Below are 18,728 nucleotides of genomic sequence, written 5' to 3'. Positions count from 1 at the left end.
GTGTGTAGCCTACAACAGTTAAACAGGTAATTTAAACACAAAAACAACTTTGTTAAAAAGTGCAGGCAGTAAAATAAGTATGATATGTAGTTGAAACAAGCTTTGTAAACCACAGAAACTCTAGAAAATCGGCGTTTTAGGTGGAATTAGCTAAAGACAGCAAGAAAATGCAGAAAAATGATACTTAATCACTCCAAAGTCTCTCTTTTGTCTCTCTGCTGCTGTAGAACTCTGCAGGGCACCAGGCAGGAGCTTGCTGAGCTGTATACTTGTCATTATTGGTGCCTGCATTTTGTTTCATTGTTTACTGGAAAAATGTTCAAAACAATAAATTTAAAACACCCTCTAACTGTACTGTATTATACAAAGGATATAATTTAATACAATCAGGAAGCTGTATCACACATCACCTGTATGTTTTGTGTGCAAGCGGCCTATCATTTGAAAACAGCCCAAAGTTAATCTTTATACTACCCAAATGTAGTTTCTTTAAATGTGGATTTCACTGCTGTTTCAATGAATGTGAGTTTCAAGGGCAGAGTTTTAATTCTAAGTCTATTTTCATTGTGAGACTGCATTGCTTTGTTTAGCAGATGTTTTAGTGTTTGTGCTGTAAAATACAAAATAAAACTTTCAAATAAAACCCAAATCATCGTAGAAGTAAAGCAGTATGCACATTGCAGTGTTTATGGTAAATGGGGTGAAATAGCCAAGTAATGGGACATTAGAATGGCTGCAGGGGGTGACTCCATTCGACCATGACTTTGTGAGGGGGAAGGATGGCAAACTCAGACAGCCCCGGCTCAGCTGAACTATACCTCTCAACTGTCCAGATTTTTAAAGAATGAATAGATTTTTGCTTCTTATTTTTGGTTTGTTCCTCATAAAATGTGTGATTTTCTGGCAAATCATTTAGGAATTAAGACGCTAAATAATGACAGACATTGGGTTTCAGACTTCATAACCTTCAGAAAAATGCATGCTAAAGCAAGACCTGTTCTATCAACTAAGTTTATACAAGAGCAATTTTTAGTACTGTTTGTATGTTCCCCCAATATATTTGGCCTTGTCCATATTTCCTGCGTTAATAGGTTGACAGGTATGTGCAAATTGCTTTATAGAATTGGGCATATCCAAACCTCTCAACTGTTCCCGATTTTGGCTCAAAATGCTTGCCCTCTAATCCCTCTGCAAAATGTCAATTTTGGAGGAAAACATGGAGGGTTTACAATTAATAAATAACTGCAATAATCAGAGTTATACATTGCTTTTACTTCAGAAATGCATGTAAATGTGTTTATTTTGTCAGCTGTTCAAGCTAACAGTGCTAATATTAAAAAAAAGTGTCCCTTCTTTGACAGGTTATTTTATATTTTTTGCATCACATTTTTGGTCCATTTTTCATAAAATTGTGGTTTTCTGGCAAATTAGTGGCAAATCATTAAAGATTGAAGCAAGAAAATAATGACAGACATTTCAGTTTCAGATTTCATACCCTTCAGAAAATTCATACTAATGCAAGACGTACTATTCTATTAGAAAGTTTATAACAACAATATTTAAATATTGCCCTTAATTTTGGGCCTGATTTTGTCCAGATTTCTTGCTCTGACGTTGAGCGGTATGAAATGTGTCAGGGCCATCGCAGTCAGCCAGAGACATTTCAAACTGTGACATACTTGTTGAACCCCACTCCCCCATGTAGTGACTCTGGATGTGTCCAAGCAAGGCAAGGAGCAGTTATGCAGCGTAAGTGTGCAGAGTACCCCCCCCCCATTCAAGCTAGACACAAGTACTACAGTGGCTTTTCATCTGTCTTGCTTGATTTTGCAGAATGTTCTGGTTTTCTGTCATATTTTTATACTGTTGATTATGCTTCTTATTATTCAGAAAGTGCCCGTTGCTCTATGTTTAAGTAGCAATGATTTCATGACCATCAGGTAAGCTTGTCTGAGATTGTAAGATGCAAGTAAGCTTACTGTTAAAGAATTATCAACATTGAAAGTCTTTTTGTTGTTGCCGTGCACAGAATACTTACATAACTAGATAACGTATAAGCCTTGGGTATTGAAATGCATATGACAGTATTTGTAATAAAGGACAGGATTACAGTATTTTAAGAAGCTCATTACCTTTGTTGGAGCCTTGCCGTCATCTTTGCAGGCTTTACGCATAAACTAAACAGAATGCCAATCTATCATGTCTGGTCCATAACCTGTGCAGTAATCCTTTAAGCAATTTATCTTGAACTCGTTTCTTGTTTGATGTTCATTTTTTTACTTTAATCATGTTTTCCCAATGAAACAAGTAGATAGTTGTCAGGCAGCAGGTCTTTTTTTGGATAACAAACATTTTTACAAGTGGGGGTATTCATTGCTACTTTCAGCACGTTACTTGGTACTTTTTATAAAGATGAATATAAATTATAATTAGAGCTGCAGTGCAAGGAGAAGTGGTTTGAGATGACTGCTGCTTGTTTGTGTTGTACTTGATTTTGGCTGGCAATCCAGTAATGTATTTAAAAAGTAATTTATTTTTTCATGCCTCACAACCTTTTTGTTTTCATCTAGATATTAAGTAAGCTGTCATGCAGCCAATGCATTGAAATATTTTTTTCTTCTACACTTCATTTTGTCTCGATTGGACTCTCATAATGATGGTTTGGCACCCAGGGCAGCGTATTTAATTAAAGTTCCAGTTTTTGTGGTTTTGAGCATAGCTCCTCCTCTTTCTAGTTGGCCACACCACTTTCCCATTGGCCCCACCTATTCAGCTGTCTCCTGCAGCCCCCCTTCGATTTGAAGTCACCAGCCACTACTGATTAAAAGTATTTCCCTTCGATTTGAAGTCACCAGCCGCCACTGATTAAAAGTATTTGATTACTACGGTTGCCACCCGTCCCGTTCTCAGTGGGACACTCATGGGTTGAGCCCTCTCATCCCGCTTCCCGCATTCACCAACAGTGGGACTTTAAAAGTCCTGTTTTCCCCTTTTCTCGCTTGCGAATTGCCGTTGCCGTGGAAAAGTCAAAAATACTTCTGTTTTTTCCACGGCAATGCGGCTACGTCACCAACCCGGACCTGCAGTTAGAGGGATTCCCTGCTAGGTCCGGGTGGTGTTATTCAAACAGTAATTGGCTGCAGGGATTGGAGGGGGTGACCTAGAAGAGCCCAATAAAGGTTGCAGCTGTAGAGCAATTTTGTTTTAGTGCTCTACAGCTGTGAAGGAGAAAAGATCTGAAATTTCTGAAGCCAGCCAGCCAACAAAGAAGCCAGCCAGCCAGTCAGCCAGCGAAGACGCCAGCCAGCCAGCCAGTCAGCAAAGAAGCCAGCCAGCCAGCAAAGAAGCCAGCCAGCAAGCCAGCAAAGAAGCCAGCCAGCAAGCCAGCAAAGAAGCCAGCCAGCAAGTCAGCAAAGAAGCCAGCCAGCAAAGAAGCCAGCCTTCTAGCCAGCAAGGGAGCCTGCCAGCCAGCCCAGCCACTTGAGCAGACAGAGCCAGTCATCCAACTAGCCATTCCAGCAGGAAGGAAGCAAGCTAGCCCAGCAAAAACTGTGATAGTGGTAAGTACATAACATAGTACTTTGTGGCTTTAGTTATTTAAAATGGGAATATTGTGCTTTATTTACATTTTTAATGTTTAGAGGTAGATGGGGATGTAGTATGCATTATTTAAATCTGTGTAGTGGTTATGTTGAGATTTTTGAGTAGTAGTTTATAATGGGAATATATTGTGGTTTAATTTTTTAATGTTTAGAGGTAGATGGGGGTGCAGTACGCAGTACTTAAATCTGTGCAGTGGTTATTTTGAGATTTTTGAGTAGTAGTTTTTAAAGGTATAAAAGCTGTAAGTATATGTAATTGTTATTGTTCTTGAGGGTATGATTTGGAAGCATTACTTTTAAAAGGCTGAACTGTGTGTATAGAAGTTGTTTATTTCTGGTGGGGGGCAGTGAAATATAAATTTAGTGTGATGTATTTCTATTGTCGTAACTTTTTCTGGGTATTTTCTGTTTGCAGATAGAAAATGTTCGAGCATAGTTTGCACTTTTTTGTGTGGAAATGTATGCAATTTAATGCTGTTTTCAGGAAGTTAGGATATACTGTTCGGGTAATTTTTCCTGTTAGTTCTTGGAAGTCAATGTGTATGTGGTACAAGTCTACCTTTTGAGGGGGAATGTTAACAGTTAATGTAGTGCATTTATTATTCTAGTAGGTACATGTTGCCAACTTGCTGAAGCTGTTTCAAGATTGTTTCCATTTATACTTGTAAATGTGTGCATTTAATTTTTTATGCATTTTTAATAAAGTTAAAATGTCCTGCTTTGCTTGTAATGTAAATATGGGTGTGCTGCTTTTACTTGGGCCTGTTTATTGCATCGCTGTGCTGGGTAAATTACTCTTAATCGCTATGTTTTTAGGTAAAAGGAGCCCATGAAGTCTGCTGTACCTTGTAGTTTATTTTACTTCTCTTGCAAGAAGTATTTTTAAAAGTTAAAATGTTTACGGACTTTTTTTCTGTATTTATTTTTTGTGGATGCATGCTCAGAAGTTAATGCAGTGTATTTGAGATTGTGCTAAACCAGGTCGTCGTTACAGGGTAGTTTGCTTTTATAAGTAGTAAAGATTGTATTTTGTGTTTTAGTGTTGTCTTCAATAAACTTACAATGTACTGTTTTCATTATAATCCGATTACAACCAGTGCTGCTGTTGGGCATGTTCATTAATAGATCATTGCGCTGTGTAAATTAGTGCCATAGATTTCTTTTAACTGCTGTGGTAAAAAGCTAAATCAGGTCTATGGTATCCACTGTGCATTCTCATTCATTTTAGTGTTTTTTGTTTCAGTGAATGTGGTTAACTTTTTTTTCTTGAGGGGCGGGGTGAGGTGGGCATGTTTGGTGGTAAAAATAATGCATTTCACTTTCTACAAGCTGTGTTAATGTTTGTTTTCAATGGCCAAAATGCCCCCTACATTACCTCATTTACTATTTGACCTTTTTCAAACTGTTTGTAATAACTCTTTTCTGTTCCATTCCTCGGTTCCTTCACATGCCAATGTTTTTCGAGCCAGTTCTTTTGAGTGCCAATGTTTTTCAAGCCAGTTTTTTCAAGTGCCACTGTTTTTAAGCCATTTTTGAGTGCCACTGTTTTTAAGCCATTTTTGAGTGCCACTGTTTTTCAAGCCATTTTTTCACATGCCAATGTTTTTCAAGCCAGTTCTTTCGCATGCCAATGTTTTTCAAGCCAGTTCTTTCGCATGCCAATGTTTTTCAAGCCAGTTTTTTCACATGCCAATGTTTTTCAAGCCAGTTCTTTCGCATGCCAATGTTTTTCAAGACAGTTCTTTCAAGTGCCAATGTTTTTCAAGTCAGTTCTTTCGCATTACAATGTTTTTTAAGCCAGTTTTCGCATGCCGATGTTTTTCGAGGCAGTTCTTTCGTGTGCCAATGTTTTTTGAGCCAGTTCATTTGTGCTGTGCAGCAGAATGTTACTGCACCCTACTAACACAGTTTTGGTAAATATGTTGCATATCAGGTAAGTACAGATTCAAGCATGAAGAGAGCAGCAGCTTCATCACAGCCAACCAGCAACAACAGAATGTGCAGGTGGCAGGATGTTTGGAAAACAGAATTCGACTGGATCGAGAGATGCAGTGATGTCAAAGCGTTCTGCAGGTACTGCAACAGAGAATTTCTAGTGACCCACGGTGGAAGAAACAATGTCGCACGATATGAGGCAACTGAACAACATAAAACTGCTATTCTTCAAGCTAAATCCACTCACTTGATGACAAAGTGGGCAAGGAACGCAAACCTTGAGGGACCAGAACTTAGGATCATTGCAGCAGAAGCCTCTGAGGTGTTCCATGCTGTTAAGCACAATATTTCCTATAACAGCTTGGACTGTGCAGTAAAGTTGGCCAGCCAGTTGTACAGTCACTTTGACTATGCAAAGAAACTATCTTGTGGAAGAACTAAGGCTGAAGCCATAGTCGAAAATGTTTTGGGACCGCACTCATTGGAATGCCTCCTGCATGACCTTCAAAAACCAGGCACTTAATTTGCAATTTCATCAGATGCGTCCAACAAGGGGAACATAAAAGTATTTCCACTTGTTGTGAGGTATTTTTCTAAAGAAGAAGGGGTGGTGAATGGCCTTTTGGACTTCTATGAAAACCCTGATGAATCTGCACAAGCTATTTCACAGCAAATTTCCAACATTATGGAAAGGCACTCCTTGCTCTGGAACAGCATTTCAGCTTATGGGGCTGATAATGCCAGTGTGAACTATGGGAAGAAATCTGGTGTGTATACCAGATTAAAAGAAAAGTGCCCAAAACTCCAGAAGGCTAACTGTGTTGCCCACATCATTCACAATGCAGACAAAAAAACCGCAGCACAACTACCGTACGACGTGGAAGTATTTGTAATGAAACTTTTCAGCCACTTCTCAGGTTCTGCACAAGGACCAGAGACTTGAAAGACTTTTTTGAGTTTTGTGACATGGAATTTGAGAGTCTGTTAAGACATGTGCCAACTAGGTGGTTGTCACTACTGCCAGCCATTGAAAGAGTAGTGAAAAATCTCCCAGTGTTCCAGTCCTATTTCTTCTCCCAGGGAGAAGAGGAGACCCCCCCCAGCAGATATGGCAGTACTTCCCAGCTAATGAACATGGTGAGAATTAATTGCCTACGCTGCCCCAGTACTATTTGCACTTTCTCTGTGCTGTTCTTGTTGATTTTAATGAACATATAAGTACATTAGAAAAATCAGCACTTACTGCCATGGAAACTTTTTGTGTAATGGTCTCTCTGAAGCAAAAACTGCAGGCAAGAGCTGAAGGTGCTTTCTTTGGGTGGGAAACTTAGGGCACTTATGAGCACATTAGATAGCAATTCTGCTAACAAACTGAAAAGAGACTTCGTTGTGTTTTTGGAGACAGCAGTGAAATACCTGGAACAGTGGTTTGATTATACTGAAAGCAACTACTTGTTTACACCATTTAAATTTATTTATTTATTTATTCCAGTTTGATTACCGGGGAGGTCCACTGGGCTTAAGAGCCCGTTTTCAGTGGAGGCCCCTGGAGAAAAGCTCCACATAGCAAAGTTAATTACATGAAAATATCAAAGAGTTAGAGTACAAACAATGGGTTCCTTTAACAAGAAAAAGTCAAAGACAATTACAGTTATTGTTCAGAAAAATAAACAAACAAGCTTTTAGTATAAAGGCTAGATATTATTATCTAGTTACAAAATGAATCAGTGGATTGAGGGTAAGGTAGGAAGAAAAGGTTAGCCTGGGGTAAAGGGGGAGGAGGGCATGAGTGGTATGGGTGAAAGAGTGCAATTGCATTTCCTGTTCAGGTAGAGGTAGGAATGAAGTTGAGTTTTGAAGATAAGATGGTTGTTACAGGTCCTTAGAGAGGAGGGTAGAGCATTCCATTTTTTTGCTAGGGTAAAGGATAGGAGAAGCTGACCAGCTGGGCGCTTGGGTTTTTGAACGGTGATCAGGTTTTGGTGAAAGGATCTAAGGGGTATAAGGTTGTAGAATGTTAGATAGAGCAGGGCAGTTAGTGGGTTGGAATAGTAATTTGTGGGTTGGGGTAATTTGGAGAAAGTCAAGTAGGTTAGGGAGTTCAAGCCAGTTTAGAGAATGAAGGGCGGTGCAGTGATGAGAGGAGGATTTGGCATTGCTAGCAAATCTAAATTATCTCTAAATGAGCCATTTGCTTTCAGTGACTTACTTAATGTGACCACTGTCCTGAGTCTGCAGGATGTAGATGAAGATTATCTTTTTAGGGACTACTTGGCAATTAGGCCCTTTCTCGAACAGTTATGAAACACAAGCTTGACCCCAGGAGAGAAGTGGCTGAAGCTTTTCAAAGAAGGGGCTAAACTGACTACACTATAACTGGCAATTGCTAGTGTTTTATCTATACCAACCTCAAACGCATTTGCAGAAAGAGTTTTTTCTTTGGTGAAAGGTAAATGGACAGATGTGCGAAACAGATGTAGTGTGGACTTGTTAAAAGCCGAACTAATGATGACTGTAAATTACCGGATGAAATGTTGTGACTTTTACTCAAATATGGTTTCAAATCGGGCCCTTCTTCAAGCCATAAAATCAAATTCAAAATACACTTTAAAAAAAAAAAGTGATTTAGTGTACTAGTGTGCAGTACAAAGTACTAGGGTGCAGTTTGTAATTTTGTGTTTTTCTTTGTTTAGCGTTAATTTGCTAGTGTGCAGTATGTAGTACTAGGGTACAGTATGTAGTTTTGTGTGTTTTCTTTGCTTTAGCTTTAATTGACAATAAAAAGTCTTAATTTTATACTTGGCTTGTATGTGGTATGTAAATTTTTTTTATGTTTTCTTTCTGAAAAGTCATGGTTGGTTTATGAATTTTTTAACTTTTTAAATAAACAAGTCTGTTTAATGAGTAGTATATGTTTTTTATTCCTTTAAAGTTTATTTACTGTTACAACTGAGTAATGTGTGTTTTTGCAGTAATATTTCACTTCATTTAAATGGTTTGAGTTTTCAGTACGCTATAATGTCACAATGTTGTATCCATAACTGTAATACTGCATCTCCTTTAACACCTCTTGTGATGTCACAGTGGGGTGTGGCTAGTATCGTATTGGCCATACCCCCATGTCCCACTTTGGTCTTGTTAAAAGGTGGCAACCCTATTCATTACATATCTTATTGTTTAGAGTCAAAACAGAAAGACGGTAAGCAAAACCAACAGGTACACTCAGAGAACAAAATTAGCTAAGCCTAATTTATTTATTTATTTGGCATTTGTTTACCGGGAAAGCCAAACTGGGCATGAATCCTGTTTTCAGCAGAGACCGATGGAGAAAAGCTTCAACATGCATAGCTCAATTACTAAACTACATAATAATATCACATGAAGTGCAGTAATAATTATCAAAATCAATATACAAGACAAATAGAGTCAGATCAGATAATCATACAGTGAATATTAAACAACAATCATAGCATACTGAACACCAGGTAAAGTACAATCAGTAGTGATAATAAATGGTAAAGATGTTAAGTATTTAAAATGTGGGAAAGAGATTTTGCAGCTGAGGGGAGATTAGGAAATGGAGTTAAAGTTTTAGTAGAACTGGTTAACAAGAGAAAGTTAAATGAAATTCAAAGCCGCTAAAATAAAATGGAATTCAACATTGAATACCTACTTTTGCTGTAGTAAAAGCTTTTTCCTGTGCTCTTTACTCTTTTTCTTCTTTTTGCTAACATCATACTGCCCCTTCAGCTGAAACTTTGCAACTTCAACATGAATTTTGTAGCCCCGTATTTCATAGTCTTCTAAAAGCTTCAATGCAAGCTCAACAGATTCTTTCTAAAAATGAAGGGGATTGGAAAAGAACATGTCTGTTAGTACGTGCTGTAACTGCAAATAACCAAAAAGGCTTCTGCAGCTAGTCACTATATGCGATTCATATCAGAACTCTCCCTGCCCAAGACCATTACTTGTACATACTAAGAATACATGCCTGAAACGTATTTAAAGTCAGCCTTAGAAGCTCTCCCATTCTATTTTTCTCCACTCAGAAAGGTGGTTTATTCTAAAGTATGAAAGTTTGTAAGGAAGTCCCAAAACAGCAATGTTCTTGTGTTTCATTGGAAAACACATTCACTTCATATGCATTAATCAGATTTTTTTTTTTAAATTCACTCTTTCATTTCTAAGGAATGAAACTAACCATGAATGAGACAGACATGCATCATCTCTCTCTCTCTCTCTCTCTAACCCCAATGGATCCCCTTTCTTAGGGAGTAACATGGATGACTACCATTTTAATTTACAAACATCTCTAATGTAGGATGAAGCTGCAGCCATGACAGAAACCTGACACAGACAGGGCATGCAGACTCCACACAGAAGACACCCCAGTTGAGAAACTGAACAGAGAACCAAGAACCATGAAGCAGCAGTACTAAGTGCTGTACCCACGGTGCAGCAATTTTAAAATAAAATACATTTTTTGAGCTACTTAAAACCTACAAGCTTAAATGCAATCACTTTAAAAGGAAAACATTTTAGACAACAGCACATGAAATAATGGGGTCACCATTGGCAGGTTACTGATGGTAAGTTCAAGTCACATCTAAGAAATATACATTTTTTAATGGATAAAGTGGTAGGAGCTTGGAATTTATGTAATAACAGGGTACAGAACAATTAAATTCAGTTCAAAGTTGTAAAACTGTACAACAGACTAACAACAAAAGCTGTGCTTGTGCATGAGGAAAGGTTGACAACAGGCTGCATGGGTGTTAACTTCATTTATCATACAGACTCCGTGTATTTCAATTCATTTCCATTATATTCAAAGACAAGTTGTGGGTAACCCAGGAGCTATGGCCTAGAGGAGTTACACAAGCAACCAATTTCAAGAGCTGACTGAAGAGAAATAAACAGCCTACTAGAAAGCTTGCATCTTTATCCCTGTGCTGCAGCACAAAGGGTCTTTTTCCACAGAAGCCTTGAACAAAGGAAGTAAAACTCATAGGGGGTGGAGGTGGGGGGCGAAGCTCTGTAAACATGAACTTGGATAGGACACATGAAACGCTGCCTTCACTCCCTGCTGCAGAAAATACCAGATACAATCTTTTTTTTATCAGCTGATCTGGAAACATTCCATATAATCAAACGTGCGTAATGTCAAATGTCTTTTTAGTTGGCAGAAGTGATCGAAACTCATTTGACTGCTTCTGCGCTGGTTTTAAGTCTGTGCAACACGTTTTGGTTTTTTTTTTCAGTGTTTTGGCTTTCGATCTTTCAGGATCAATGTTTAGCTCTTCGAGATTTGTGTACTTCAATTGTGCAAAATACATTAATCTACATTATTCACTTTCTTGACTGGGGATTACTTTTCCTCTGAGCAGAATGTGGCATTTTTGATTTCCATGCATCTAGCTGAAGCATGCAATGATCTAACGAGTCAGTTTCATAAGCATTCTCATTCAGAGTCTATCAGTTTACTAAACATCACTATGCAGATCAAAAAAACAGCACAACTTTGACACTAATGTTACCGAACAAGTGAAAATAACAATATAAACGTAGCCATCTTAATGGAAACTATCAGCAGTTACTAGCAAGAGAAGCACTCATTTTGCAAGAATGTAACTTGTGCATTTAATGTCAAGAACCTTCTTCAGGTGTCTCTGGTTAGGTTGCATCTCAAGAAGGGCCACCAGTGTGGAAAGAGCAGAAAGGCCATCTACAGCCACAGCTCATATGTCAGAGCACTGGCAAAAGGACTACCCAAAAGTGATCAGACTCTCAGAATCACAGACACAATACTTGGTGAACGTGTGAACAGATGACAAACTGGTCACAGCACAAAAGTCTGAATGCAGACATTCCTGAAACTTGGAAATGACTGTCCATAGCATATGCCTTTCAGCAGTTAGTCAACTGATGGCAAAACAATAAAAAGTAGGTAACCCACTTGGAAGGTCTTCTCTCCTTAAAGCAGAGGATATGAACAAGTCATTACCACATTCTGAGGTACGAATGGCCAGTGTATATTCATGTTGTGAAAAGCCCTCTCTTACCTCTGTTTTCTACAAGTGTGCGCACATGTGTGTGTGTGTGTGTGTGTGTGTGTGTGTGTGTGTGTGTGTGTGTGTGTGTGTGTGTGTGTGTGAGAGTGAGGGGGGTGCATGTTGCTGCACAAAATGTAGTAGAGAAACCTAAAGCTGCCTTCCAGAGGAAATGTAAATTCATCCCAAGAGACACCCAATCTCTGTAAAACACCAGTTAGGGTTTGGGAACTTACGTCGACAGTGATCTAACTTTTGATCAACATGTACCCACTGCTGTAAGAAAGTCATTCTATACTGCAGAACTTATAAACAAAGGTCTAGATCTAGATGTCATTGTCCCCCTTTACTCAGCCCTCATTAAGCCAGTCACTGAATATATTGCCATCTCTGGCATGCATCTATCAAGACATATGAAACAAATGGAAAGCTCACAGATGCACCTTACTAAAATAATACAAGGCCTAAACAATATGGCCTACATGGAGCAACTCAAAGACCTGTCACTACACTTGGTATCCAACAAACTGCTAAGAAGTGACTTGTATGTGGCACACAAAGCATCCCTGACCAATGCTGATGGCTTTATTGCACATAAGTCAAATGGCATCAGAAATATTCTTTTTAAAGGATCTAAACCTCTTCCGTAATGTCAACATAATGATTTGGAGGGATGTGCACATCTTCACAGAGGATACAGCTGTTCTTGAACAGATTCCCCATCTGGATAAAACAAAGCTCATCCCTGTCCATATTCAAGCACAACTTGGATCTATGGATGGGAAACAAAATTTATCCCAGGACTGCCCCCGTACTACTAACTGTCAGAGACAGCTCTTAAATGCTTTATTCCATGCATGGGTCTCCTCTAATTGTCTATAGTATGATCCCAGTTATGATCATTAGGGGTAAAATCTAATTATCGATCATGGGATAGGTAAGGCCAATATCTAACCAAATGGGATAGGTTAAGTTGAGCATAAAAAGGGAAACTGACTTGGCTTAAAATGGTTCACAAAGGCAGCTAGCCTAGTATTTACCTATGAACCTATCATCTGGGCCTAGACCATGTAATTTGCCCACACCCAGGAGGCAACACCATAACCTCCTAAGTCTTCTCACAAGGCAGGAATGACTAAAATTACAGAATATCAAAATCTGGTCTGATGAACTTCCTTTGAGAAAGTGCTACATAGAACAACTTCCAATTTAGGACACTCTGATAAACTGCATGCCCAGGACTGCTCCAAAGATAGCCTAGCAGGACCCATCACCCAAGTAAGTGTACACAGGAGCCTTGCTCCTGTAAGGTTTCAGACAACCTGACAACACCTTGATAAGGATATTGTGCACCAAGGAAAACTCAAAACACTACTTTCTACTAGAGCTGACAATATCTACCCAAACTGAACAAGAAAAAGTTTCCGGTACAGATTTCCAAATGCTGATGCACCAAAACGTATCCATCACGTCTGGCAACAACACCCAAGCATTTTATAGAAGCAAGTCTAAGAGCCCATGCAGGGTAATATTCAGGAATTAAACAAACCAGATGCGGTGGCTGAAAATACGGAGGATGAGATGGATGGCACGCATTCTCTCAGTTCGGAACACGGGAGAGCTAGATGTACACCTTCATCCACTCCAGCACTGGAACAGCACTACAGTCTGGGACTGCTGAAAGTTCTCATGAAATAAAATGAGACTGCCAACAAAGCCCTTTCTGGAAAGGAGGGTTCAGCACCAGTACATGGCCAAATGTGAATACATCTAGACATACTGGTCTCTTGTAATGTTTCTTCAAGCTATAGCAAACTCACAGAAACTGCACTCTCACTGAACAGGCTTCCCACACCACAGTTAGGACTGCAAAGGTGGCACTGGGGTGAAATCATCATCACTGAGGATTTCACAGCCCCTCTGAAAATGGAGGCCACCTTCTTTTCTGGGAATGGCTAAGCCCATCAGAGGAAGGGTTGAAAGTGGTATAAAGGGACTGGAGGTTCCCCACGGGGATTAGGCCCTGCAGCCTCTTCAGAAGGTTACCAATCATGTATTGGCAGACTGGCTTAAAGGCATAATCCCCCTACCAAAAAAATCATGCAGGATCTTGCTCAACTTTTCCCTGGTAGAGGATAATCTCAGCAAAACCATCCCATGCCAGCAAATACAGTTAAAATTATAATACACTACATGGTACCCAACACTGAAGACTGCATACAATGCCTCATAAAGGTCTACTCTGGAACATCATCTAGCTAACCCAGCACTTTCCTTAGTCAGATATGCTTGGAATTGAGGCAAATAAGATAAATAGCTGAGCACCTTAAGTCCCCAGAGAGGCAAAGTAAACTCTCCTGGTACATCTACCCAAAGGTTTGAACTTTTTGACTGGCAGAAAAGTAGCCACATACCATGGACTCTGAAATTTATGCAGGACCAAAGACGCTACACAGGAGTCAGCACTAGGATGTTTAGTGAGATATACCCACTCACATGGCAACCTGTAAAGGGCATCAGCATTTTTCAGGGCTGACAGGGCAGAATCAGGGGGACTGGAGGATATTCAGATGGCAATTCTAATGGCAGGTATAATGAAGGGATGACAACAAGCTCCTCAGGCTTCTTCAGAAAGTCACACTGGCACTGCTGACGAGAGGGGAAAGGGAGCACAGGCCAGTCTAAGCTGCTCTTTATCAGCTTGTAGGCATCTCCAACACAGCTGTCACATCCATAGGAGATACAAACTGGACAGGGGTGGGTTTCTTGAAATCCTCCAAATCCGTAAAGGACGTTTAAGTCAAAGTGGCAAGCATGTGACACATCAACTCAGGTTATGGTGGGAAGCAGGAATTGGTGCCATGAAGTGCACTAGCCAAAGACAGCATGATGTCACTAAAGGCTTGTGCAATGCCTGGCAAGTGCTTGTCACCCTAATGATGCATGATGATGAACAAAATAATACATAAAACCCACCAGAGTGGGAGGCTTCACCCCCTCCCCACCTAAATACACCAACTCCGAGATCGCACTACAATGGAGACAAGGGCAAAGTTCGTCAGTGGTCACCAAGTGGTTACTTTCCCGGAGGCGAAATTCGCCATTCTGGGAGATCGCTGTTGTAAATCGTTGCTGTTATAAGAGTCGACATTCTGGTAAGTCAACTATTTAAAGGGAACCCCTGGAACACTTTTTCTCTCTCTTTTTTTTTTTTTTTTTTAAAATAAAAGAGTTCTCACAGTTAGACATACGCATTTACTGACTGTTTGTTAGTTAACTAGAAAAAATCGACTGGACCTGCAGACCCTTTTCAACAATGTCCAAGGCCAAAGGCAAACAAATACAACCTGACATGCATTACAGTTAATTACAGAAAACAAAACTAGATAATCAAGAATAAGATCTGGTCAGCTTAAAAGTGGAAATGCAATTATAACGCTCATATTTCTTGTGTTTTAAATAATTTATACAGTAATCTCTGATGAAAAGTAATGACAATAGGATGGAACAGTTGGATTATGACAGGTTGGAATCAGGGCAAGTGCCAATCAAGTGTACACAGAAGTACAGCCTTTAAGACAAAGAATGTCACCTCACTTGGTGAAAAAGTTGGGGAGTGTGTGGGAGATTGAAAATTACTAGCTAGATCTGGATGGTCTTATCTTCACAAACATTTGTTCTGAAATCAGTTCTTAAGCAAAAGTAGTCTCTACCCTACTCTAGAACTAACCCTAAATAAAGACAATGGACAGAAATCAGGGCGCTCAAAAGTTTTCTGGGCATCATTCAGCTAATGCTTGTAACACCATATGATAGCACATCAAAGCAGCTATAAATTACAAAAAGGAAAACAGTCATTGTGTACATGCACATCTAATCGGTATCCAGAGTATTCAGCCTTCTTGCAGCTTGAGTGCGTTGAGCTGAAATGGATACTGCCTATAGATTCCATAGACTTCACAGTTCTACTGGAAGACTTCAATGCTCAATGTGGAGAGTAAAGAAGATACCTAGCAGGGTGCGTGACTGGTAGAACTGCTTCCCTGACCTGGGCCCAAGTCATGAATTGTTTTGGATTTCTGTAGCAAACGTAGAGTGTCCATAAAAATAAACCAAGTTTGGCGGGTCCCTATCAGTTGATCGAGTTTTCAGAAACTCGAAACCCATATGGTCAAGACCATATGATCGAGTTTTTGAAAAATCAAAGCTTTTGAGTGCAGATCACAGTATAGTGCGGATTGGGAAATTTACCCTTTTCCTCAGTGTAATCCGATCTCAGAGTTTGTATATATAAAACGTAAAAAAAAAGGTAAAAGTTTTGTTTTTTTTTTTTTTTTTGATGTTCGCGTTTTCAGAAACTCTTATCATTTGGTCTCGAATGTATGAATTCCAAGTTTCTGAAAACTCAATTTGACATAGACCTGTGAACACAAGGATACTCTCTTAAGTGTACTTGATGCCAGAACAGTCAGGCTAAAGTTCAACAAACAAGTTCTGCCATCATGCCATCACACAAAGATGCATGTTTTGGACAATTAGGTTAGAATAGCTGGAGTCACGTCAGACTCCAAACCAGTTACAAGTGGCGTCCCACAAGGCTCAGTCCTGGGACCTCTCTTGTTCGGTATATATTTCTCGGGGGTACAGGCCAACATGGAAGGACTGTGGCTGACCAAGTTCGCAGATGACTGCAAACTGGGTGCCATAATAGACTCTCCAGCCGACACAAGCATCCTCCAAAAGGGCCTCATAGAAACAGACAACTGGTGCCAGAGCCATGGCCTCAAGCTAAACGCCAAAAAGTGTATAGTCATCGTCTTTGGCAAAAACAAAGTGCCCACAAATTACCACATAGGTGGTAATCCATTAAGTACAGAAGTAAATAGGGACCTGGGGACCCAAGTTGATAGCAATCTCTCATTTGACAACCACGTGGCCAAAGTGGTTAGAAAAACATTTTTTATAGCCCACCTAATCATGAAGGGATTCTCATCTAGATCAGGGGAGGTCATCGTGCCTCTTTACTCATCCCTCATCAGGCCCATAATTGAGTACAATGCCCCTTTTGGGATGTACCTTACCAGACACCTGCAGCAACTGGAAAGACCCCAAAAGTACCTCACCAAGAGGATCAAGGGGCTCAAACAGATGCCGTATGCTGCCTGGTTAAAGAGACTCCAGCTCTACTCAGTGGCATACCGCCTGCTCAGAGGCGATCTGTGCCTGACGTATAAAGCCATGTCCAACCCGGAATTAATGGACATGCTGCACCTCAGAAAATCCAAATCCCATCGAGCTACGCTCGAGGACTTGAACCTCAGCACTGAAATAAATAGGACATGCTGAAGGGACAGATTCATAACCCAGAGGCTCCCTTCACTCTGGAATAAAATCCCAGTCCAGGTTAGGCAGAGTCCCTCATTGACTCTCTTCAAGAGGAATCTTGATGAGTGGATGGGAGATCGTAGGTTTACCCCAGGTATCACTTCTGTGTCACTGTTAGACAGAGGCACAGTATACTAACCTTGAAAAAGGGCATAGCAAAATTAATTTAATATGGGTGGCGAAACATTCTGGCTAGGCTTATAAATGCCCTAGGGCAGATAGCCTAGTATGAACCTATGAACCTAAGAGAGGTACCAAGCTGTCAAATAATCAACATATAGTGATGAGTTCGGTCAGATGCCAGGGTTTACAAATGGACAGACCTAGGAAAATGAAATGTGAAGTGATGGTGTCATTGAAACTTACCTGGTTCTGCTTTGTGGGATATGCTCAATTCCTATCTCCAAAACAGCATATTCCACACAGAGGGAAATGCCAGGACGTGGAGTCTATGCTCAAGACCTTAACCACGGCGGCCAAAATGTGGTCAGATTTTGTCAATGCAATATCATCATGACTGCTGGCTGTCATGGTAAGTGAGGAAACCACTGGGTTAAAAAACAGGAACTCCAAGTAATGGTAGCAAGGAGATTCCTGGATATGTATGACAGCTGCAAGAGGCCTCTAATGAATCAAATCCACATTGCAAAGTATGTTTTCCAACCTGTTCAGCAGAATGCATTAAATCCTATAATTCTTTATGTTCAGCACAGTCAGGAATCAACATCATTTTCTGTTTCAGCAATCCAATAACATGTTGTTGATACTTTAACATATGAAACTGGCAGTTTAAAGCCCTAATGGCCAAGGTTGCAGAAGTGTGAACCTTCCTACCCCATCTATCCAGCGCCCTAGAATCTCTATCAGTGGGGGTAGGATTTTTAGCAGTAGAAGCCTTAATGCCCTTAGGTCCCTGTGATATAGTCTCTGGATCTGCAATAGGATTTCTAAAAAGGAACTTGTGAGAATCAGGAACCCTATAATATCTGTCAGGTTTTCTGGGAGCAGGAGGCAAAGAATCAGGAGTCAAACTAGATTCTGAAAAGGCATCAACAATGTCCAGTACAGGAGGTATAGCTAAAGGCCTATGCTGAGGCAGGAGTAAGAAATCCCTAATCCTATTTTTAGAATCAGAGAAATCCTGGCTTTCTCAGTGGAAATGTTCCCGTAGAGTATGTAAGGTTTCACCAAAAGAAAAATCCTCAGGAGGAGAAGCAGAGGGAAAAGAGTCCACTGCATCAGAATCCTCCTAAGTAGATAAGGGCAAATCAGAAGAATCAGAAAAATCAGAATCCTGGTCAGAGGATTCATAAACAACTTCAGCCCTAGGTTGCTCAGAAGGGGGGGGGGGGTTGGCTTCCCCTGATTAGAGTTATAAGATCTTCAGCCATTCTTATCATTTGTTTTTTAGGCCTAGAGGCCTGAGCATGCAGTCTGGGCATCGGTTTCTTAGGCATGGTTCCAGATTTTGGCCTAAATGAAGATGGAGGCATTGGTTTAATATGCAAGTCTGTAGGCCTGAATACACCCTCAGAAGCCGGTGCCTGCACAGTGGCTCCAGAACCATCCAAGGTACAGACATCCACGGGTTCCGCAGTTGAAGCATCTCACGCCACACCAGACTCCGAATGTGTCTCGGTAGAGGCCTGCGAGTTAGAAGTGGCAGGTGTCAGGGGCTGCAAAAGCGCCTCACTGAGTACTGGTGAACTGGCGACTGGCTTAGAAGCGTCATCGACAGTTTTGGACCTTGGCAGCC

General features: G+C 40.3%; 1 protein-coding gene across 4 annotated transcripts in view; it reads right to left on the bottom strand.

Moving 5' to 3' along the window:
• Positions 1–18,728, bottom strand: part of HTATSF1 (HIV-1 Tat specific factor 1) — a 970,322-nt gene that overhangs the window by 544,703 nt on the left and 406,891 nt on the right. For all 4 annotated transcript variants that reach the window (XM_044065289.1, XM_044065288.1, XM_044065291.1 and 1 more), the window contains one exon: positions 9,211–9,374. In XM_044065289.1, the coding sequence (XP_043921224.1) occupies positions 9,211–9,374 (164 nt within the window). The remainder of the gene's footprint in view (positions 1–9,210; positions 9,375–18,728) is intronic.

Source organism: Protopterus annectens, chromosome 3.part0 (genome assembly GCF_019279795.1).
Source record: "Protopterus annectens isolate FY-2018-M chromosome 3.part0, PAN1.0, whole genome shotgun sequence".
Lineage (NCBI taxonomy): Eukaryota > Metazoa > Chordata > Ceratodontiformes > Protopteridae > Protopterus > Protopterus annectens.
This window is presented reverse-complemented; position numbering and strand designations above follow the sequence as displayed.